This window comes from Ruditapes philippinarum, unplaced genomic scaffold (assembly GCF_026571515.1).
Source record: "Ruditapes philippinarum isolate M1 unplaced genomic scaffold, ASM2657151v2 ctg7637_1_1_1_1, whole genome shotgun sequence".
Lineage (NCBI taxonomy): Eukaryota > Metazoa > Mollusca > Bivalvia > Venerida > Veneridae > Ruditapes > Ruditapes philippinarum.
Window position 1 is genome coordinate 7,562 of NW_026856942.1, and position 8,054 is coordinate 15,615.

Here is an 8,054-nt window from a genome sequence, read left to right on the forward strand (position 1 = left end):
TAACCCAGTTTTTTAACGCTATCGCTAAATACTGTTACATGTACTGTATTAAATGTAGTGTGAAAATACAGTATACAGGATACAGTTCTGTTTGCATAAATATTAAAATATCCCTTTTTATTTATGTAGAATCTGTTAGAGGAATATCTGAATTGTAAAAATATCGAGGATGATAGTCTCAAATCATTCTTTTCCGAGAAATATAATAAGTAAAATTTACTCTCAATTAATTAATTGATTGGGTTTCAGATATTTTGGCTTATGACAATTGGGAATTAATTTCGCCCATTTTTTCTAACTATTTGTAAGTGATTTAACCATGTGCTACAAAATAACAGTTTAACTTAATTTAAAGAAACACAACTGAATCCCCAAAGCGTAAAGATATAAAATTTGAATGTCTTACATGCATCACATTGGGAACTGAAATCAGAAAGATATGAAAAAGTACATTTAGATATATATTTGGAAATAAATTGGAAATCGTATTTTTGCGTTATCCTTAGTGCGATTTGAGTCAAAAATTTTGCAACGGCGAACATGCTTTACCACGCATTGATATAATTAAAAATATATTTTCAGAAATTGGATAGGTATACTCATTAACGTAGCACCTGTAGCACAATTTTCAACTCACTATCAAGTTACTTTCTGGAAGAATGCGGAATATTCTGGCAAATAGTGGACATTCTATTGTTTTCTGTTTCATCCGCGGGTATCGGTTTAATCTAGTGAAATCATCATAATTCAGGAGTCATAAATAAGATGGAAATAAGGTAAAAGAATCATGGGAAAGTTATATCTAGTAATGTTCTTGCACTTGAAGTACAGTTTGCCAGGCATAATTATTTTTAGCGATATAAATAGGACTGAACGTGGAAGAACGTGTGACTTTCACATTTGCCTAAATAAACGTAAATGCAGTCCATATAATTAACCCTCTCACAATTTTGTCCAACGGGTTAAAGGAAAATGTTTACTAGAAACAACCAACTAAGATTGTTCATCGGTGTACAAAGTGAAAAAATAACTGCACAATACTGCTGCGATATTTAAGTTTTATTTTGCAGTCAGTTAAACATTTTAAAATAATTCATTTCTAAACGCACAAGAATCAATTCCAAGTGGTGCATTTACTTTACAACATCAGAAGCTTAATAGCTTAGCAGACGGTACATGGTTTGACCTCCTCCAGGGCTCCACTACAATATGTTCCTTCGTGTGAAGGCGCTGGGTTCGAGCATGTACGCTCTCGAGACGAAAATCCAGCACAACCGTCTGTTTTAATGCACTGACCCCAAGACGCCCATTCCGTGAATTGTCCGTCAATAGCTGAAAACAAGAATTAGTTAAGAAAAGAAAGTTAATACTCAATCAGGGATAAGTACCGACCAGGAAGGTAACTGGTATGGGTTTTTTTTAATATTTATAAAATGACATGTGAAACATCTAACATTGGTATCAAGCTAATAAAATGACTTTCTGGTAACTTGTTAATTACAACCACCACTAATATTGAAGATTGTTATTGTTAGGTAATAGCTTCTAAGTTTTTGCTTTTAGCTAATATCTAAAATGATTCTAATTTTGTTACTTACACATGTATAAATATTCTGAATAAATTATATTTAAACCAAAAAGACAATCGCCGACCTCTTCGTTTGACGTCGATGACGTCATACTTGTATCACAATTATTTCAATCTAGTTTGGACTAAAAAGATAAGTGAGACATTTTAGAGTATGATATCGGATAATGAGGTCTAGTTCATTTTTAATGACATTCGACCCGGATACAAGTATAAAATGTGTTTCTTAATCATTTTTTTGATATTTTGCAAGGACTAATTTGATAGGTTGATAAACTTCCAAAGGCGGGGTTAACAACCTTAATGACATTGGCGGAAAAACTTACGACACTCTTTGTCCAAACATGCTTTTTCTTCGAAAAGAGTTCCCTCACATACTTTCCCTCCATTTGCAGGCCTCGGATTATCACATCTTCTTTCCCGTTTCATTATTCCAACTGAAATTAATATTGTATTATGCAATGGATATTTCATGCTAAAATCATACCATTGCAACAAATATTTACAATAACTTTTAGAAATGCATTTCGTCAATCTAATGTTTGAAAATCAATAGGGATGCTTTATTTCTAAAAAGAAATATTCATTTATTTGTTTTCATTTAAACAATTCTTTTTCTTAAAATGAAAAAATCTGAAATCGATATGATACAAAAATAGTATCAATGGCATGCACTTGTCTGCCGATTTTATTTTTCTACAATATATGCGAAGCACACAGCTAGAGCTGGTAAATACGCAACTTCCGGTATAATTTGTATGTCCTAGTTGAGAAGACTAGGGTATTATGATGTAATGACGTATATTTATAATACCGCCACAGGTGACGGAGCATTTTGACCACTTGGTCCAGTCACTGAGACCTCCATCAACGACGTCCCTTGTTGTAAATGGTCGAGTCACGCCAGCACCCCATCCCTTAAATACATATATAATTTTTATACGATTTTATTTTCTGTTAGAATCATCTAAGAATTTAAGACTATTAACAAACCAAATTAAGCTCATAGGAACGACTGCCATGGGAAAAAATCTTTTATTAAAAAATCGAATAAAAAGTAACAACAGAAAAAAAATCAAAATCTATAGTATTTTTAAAAGAAAAAAAAATTGATGGTCGCAACCATCTAAACGATATAAATTTCTCAAAACTGAGGCTATGTCGTCACAAACCCATTACTATATATACATGAATGTTATACATTTACATTATACACATGAAGAAATAAAACCCTCAGACAGAAAAATTTATGTTCTTATAACATTAAAGCCGAAGGTTTGCTATTATATTATGAAATGATTTAAAATCGAACAAGAACACAGGCAGGTGCACGTAGGCATACGATATTATTTCTAAATGTTTGATACACTTTCATTGTATGTTAGTTAATCAGCGATGTTTTCTTATATGTGAATCTAACCTCAACCTTCATATGGATCTGCTTGTTGTTAAAGAACAATATGCGTCAACAATAAATAACTAACCTCGGGTGGAACAGAAGCACCGTTTGCTGGTATGACGTCATCATACGTCGGAATGTCAGGCTAAAGTAAACATAAAAATTAACAATAATAATAATAACATACAAAATATCGTTAAATCATTATTGTACAAAAAAAAAAAAAATATCTCGTTTGCTTTAAATTTATTACTTCATGTATTTATCAATTATTGTTGGATTATAATTTGTTGAGAATTTAATGGCGGGGAAATGGCAGAAACATTAATGCAACTTCGGATTTAGAATAAAATTGAGGAAATATGCCATACAGATTATCCATTAAACATTAATTTAAACTTAAACTTGAACTTTAAACTCCTAAAAGCGTGCCGTCATATAGGTTAGTTTCACTGTAAAATATAATCTAAAAACACGGGTGTTCATGTCACTAGTTAATGTATACAACTTTAAAAAGAAAATGAGAAACGAAGGCAAAGCGTATTTCAAAGCGAGTGACAAAATCAAACCTTTGGCATGTTTAGCTTATCCCCATATAAGCGTTGCCTACAGTCAGCGTCGCTCAATGTTCCAGAATCTACATAGATATTTAGATACGGGCATTTTCCGTCGGCGCACGAATTCCATTCTTCGGGAGATCTGTCCTTGATATTGATAAACTTGTAATACAACATCCTATTCGGGGAGATAAAAATAAGTATCAAAGACGCCGTTGTAGTAAAAATACAGTCTCATACAAAGTATGTACTACACAAGTTTGATCGGACACAGCCGTATATAACAAAATAATATCCAACCTCTCCCCTATCCCTTTCACCCCCAAAAAATAGATTCAATCTCGCTAAAATAAATAATTGTTTTCTTTTACATGAATATAGTTTGTTTCCTCTGAATATTTTCATTTTGTATTATACATGTTTCCTGTTTATTCCGAAGAAGACTGTTAAGTCGGAACAATCATGTACCGGTATACGATGATATTATATAAAAAAAATCATGTGAAGTTGTCTTTATTATTCAACATTATTCCTGTCTTTTTCTCCTAATTCACTGTTTATAAATAGAAAATAGTTACTTAAAATCCGGCTTTTATTTAAAGCAGCACGCCTCCAGATACATTTTCATTTTCACGAAAATGTTGGAAATGTATTTAAAAGTAAAATATTGTGAGGTGAATCAATAAAAGTAATTTGCGTTTTACAACCGACACATACAATCCACGCAAAAAAACAACAACAAAAAGTGGTCAACAGATGTAAAAACAGCCCCTACTGCGTAAGTAACGCAGTAGAAATATGGTAATAAAATATTATAAAATCAGTCTTAAACAGCACATAACATGTAAAATATAACTTGGACCTTGAATGTTTTTACCTTATTTATATCTTAGTACATTTTTGTCAATATTGATTTCTTGAAATATTTTGGCTCATCAGGAGGCATGCAGCTTTAACATATTCGAGAAAGTTATATATTTTAATGACGTACCCAGTAGTGTCATCATAATAGTATTTCTTGCCATCTAACTCACTTGATTGCTCATCAAGTTCTTGCAAAGATTCTACCTTAGTAAAAGAGCTCGCGCCATTCAATCTGTGTGGCCAGAAGCTCGATATTCTAAAAGAAGCGTCCCGTGGAAGACAAAATCCAACCCTGAGAACATCTCCTCTGAAGACAAAATACGGATTAACTAAGGCGGAAACTATTAAATTTATAAAAGATGTTGAATCTCTGACAAACTTAATATTGTTTTAATATATTTAGTATTAAATCTACACGAACATATTAGTCTAATAATCATATTTCGACAATAAGAACTGATTACAGTTAAAAAGAGTCCTTTTTCATTGAAGCACATATAGTGTAAGGATAACATTAAAGCTGTCCTTTTTCATTGAAGCACATATAGTGTTAGGATAACATTAGAGCTCTTTAACATAGCGAAAATAATATCACGTCATAGTATTATTACACTAGTGTTATACAGCTTTTATTAAACTCCTTGGCAGTGGTTTATGTGAAAAATAATGTACAAAACCAAAATATACTAATATGGTACTGATCTAGGTGCGCTTGAGCCTGTTTATATATAGATAATAAAAGGTATTGCTATTTTTGCAGATGATTTCAATAAGACGTAGCTGTATAACATGAGCTTTTTCTATCTAATTCACATTTTTTTGCGAACTTTTGACAAAATCAAACCTGTTTCATTCAATGTCAAATCATAAGTAAAAAAAAACTACTTACGTTTCCATACCCTCTCCTGTCACTTTTATATCACCAGGAATTTCTCCCAAGAAATGTACTGTGTATGAATGACTACCGTCAAGGACTACTTTCGGTCCATTCGTCTGCTCCATTTTCATGCTCATTTGGGCGCTTGGCAAATCATCGCGCACGAATACTGCGCCTTTGTTATTGTTGTTTTGCCTAAATCTTAGGTTCAACTTTTAAAGAAAAAAAATGATATTTTAATGTTAAAAAATAGAGAATTAAAAAAAAATGATGTGATAAATATATAACTTAAGATCTGTCACAATGGAGTCTTTAAATATAAAAGAACTTGAGACGCAAAACAGTGTGATAAGAGTACTTGGTTTTTGTTCTCAAATCGGTAAGAAATTATAACTGGAAAATAAATCGAAGTGTTTATTTGCTTCTACAACAATATTTCAATCATTTACTTGTTTCGATAGCCACCATACACGTAAAATCAGTGAAGCAGAAAGCACACAGAATTTTAGTAAAGTAAACTCACGTCGCCATATTTAGTCTCGCATATTGCAAGTCTCCAGTTAGTACGAATTCGGCAATCGGCTGCTGCAGCAGAGAGATGGTCCGGTCTAACAACATAATACCTCTTAACACCTTCCGGTGTGTCACGGTACCAGGTAAATCCCATCACTTTTTGCCCGTCATCTTCCGGCCATCCGGCGTCAACACCATACGATCCAGTAATTGCTAAGTTGCCAAGACCAGGCTGGAATTATGTAAAAATGTTTAATTATTCCATACAACCGATTAAATATCCTTCAATGAAGAACAATGCAGATCAGATGAAAAACTCTTTATTGAAAGGACATTATGCGCTGGGTCTCATCGAAGAACTATCGGACAGCAGGAAAATGGATGAAATCTATTGCATAGCGACTGTTGTCTTCGGAGCAATACGTGAATTGCAATACAAATATATGATCTACATAACATGATGTATACTGGTTTTTAGCTCGACTATTCGAAGAATATGAGAGCTATTGTAGTCGCCCCGGCGTCGGCGTCAGCGTCCGCGTCGGCGTCTGCGTTGGTTAAAGTTTTTTGTAAAGTCAAATATCTCAATTATTACTTGAGATATTCAATTGAAACTTACAATACTTATTTATAGTAACAAGGTACATCAGATTGACAAGTTGGATAACTCTGCCTACAATATTGACAGAATTATGCCCCTTTTTAACTTAGAAATTTTGGTTAAAGTTTTTTTGTAAAGTCAAATATCTCAATTATTGCTTGAGATATTCATTTGAAATTGCATTAAGGCTGATTCATATCCACTTTTCTACTTAGTCTCTTGGTTAATGTTTACATGCAAGTTTTACATATCTCAATAACTATTAAAGATATTTATTTAAAACTTCACATATGCATTTAGGGTCATAATTGTAGGTCACTGACAAAGATCCATAATTCTATCTTGCATTTAGGCTGATTTTTCTCCCCTTTTTCAACTTAGAAATTCATGGTAAAGTTTTGCTTGTAAGCTGTTATCTCAATAACTACTGAAGGGTTTGTGCCTTTTTTGGGACAATTTTATGCATTCATAATAATAAAGCAGTGATTTACTTGATAAAACATCTTAATAACAAGCCTTTGTACCTTTTCTGTCAAATTTATGTATTCATAGGTAATTAGTATTATTATACTCAATAAAACACCCTTGTGACATTACCTTCCGAATAGTCAAGCCAATTCTGTATAATTAGACTCTCTCTAAGGCCATGAGTATAACATGAATTTATAAAAAAAAATTAGCCCTTTTGTGAACTTAAAAAATTTAACATTATCAAGGATCTTTTACTATCAAGCACTTAGAATAGTCGAGCATGCTGTCCTACCGACAGCTCTTGTTGTTAAATATATTAAAAGAGTTATACAGTCTATAGTTAAAGGCAAATCATTGCATGACGTAGGATTTTCCATGAATATAACAATTATTAAGTAATTCTTAATATTTCATCCGTATCACAAAACAGCTTTCAAAAGTGCATCAAAATAGCGTCAAACCATGTTTAAATGCGTTTAGTCACGTGATACAACAAACTTGCATTTGTTTTCATATAATATACATTTTTATAATAAAAATATTATAAAGCTTGAACCAAAGGATTGCTTAATAACAATCTCGCTAAGTAAATGTTTACAAATATATAACAACATGTTTTCTTCTAAGTGTAATATAGAAAAAGGATTATGATGTCATGGGAAACAACTTACACCGTCATCTAAAGCATACTGTATGTTTCTGTACTCGTTGGTCATAGGAAATAGATATGGTGATGGTCGTTTTTGGCCGATTGCTCCGGTATCATAAATATTATTCTGTTTGAAACCATCAAACCACAACTCGCTGAATTTCATAGGTCCGAACCACATCGTCATGCCAGTATGAGGTGTATTCCTAACATAAATTATTTTTGACATTTCATCAAAAGTTTCAAAAAATTAACTCCATAAAGAAAACAATTTAAGTAAAGGCATATTTCTCTAAGAAATGAATATTTTTTTCTTCAGCAAGGAAAAACGTATTTTCATAAATGTTTCGGTAATGGTTTTAAAGTATGTTATATACTGATCACTAGTAGACAGTAGTGCTGAATGTGAAATCATTTGTTATATAAGAGCCGCGTCACGACAAAACCAACATAGTGGGTTTGCGACCAGCATGGATCCAGACCAGCCTACGCATCCGTGCAGTCTGATCAGGATCCAAGCTGTTCGCTATCAGTT

General features: G+C 32.6%; 1 protein-coding gene across 1 annotated transcript; it reads right to left on the reverse strand.

The window, feature by feature from the left end:
• Positions 1-1,053: 1,053 nt before the first annotated feature.
• Positions 1,054-7,721, reverse strand: LOC132748203 (inactive cell surface hyaluronidase CEMIP2-like). Its single transcript, XM_060737765.1, has 9 exons — positions 7,542-7,721; positions 5,809-6,030; positions 5,298-5,497; positions 4,536-4,715; positions 3,557-3,722; positions 3,073-3,132; positions 2,403-2,505; positions 1,915-2,025; positions 1,054-1,332 (listed from the first exon to the last, which is right to left on the reverse strand). The coding sequence occupies exons 1-9, from the start codon at positions 7,704-7,706 to the stop codon at positions 1,163-1,165; spliced, it is 1,377 nt and encodes a 458-aa protein (XP_060593748.1). The 5' UTR covers positions 7,707-7,721; the 3' UTR covers positions 1,054-1,162.
• Positions 7,722-8,054: the final 333 nt, after the last annotated feature.

Coding starts and splice junctions, on each gene's coding strand:
- LOC132748203 (XM_060737765.1), bottom strand. CDS start 7,706: ATGACGATGTGGTTCGGACCTATGAAATTCAGCGAGTTGTGGTTTGAT. Junction 3,723..4,535: donor TATTATGATGACACTACTGG/GTACGTCATTAA, acceptor CTCCCCGAATAG/GATGTTGTATTACAAGTTTA. Junction 3,133..3,556: donor ATAAGCTAAACATGCCAAAG/GTTTGATTTTGT, acceptor TGTTTACTTTAG/CCTGACATTCCGACGTATGA.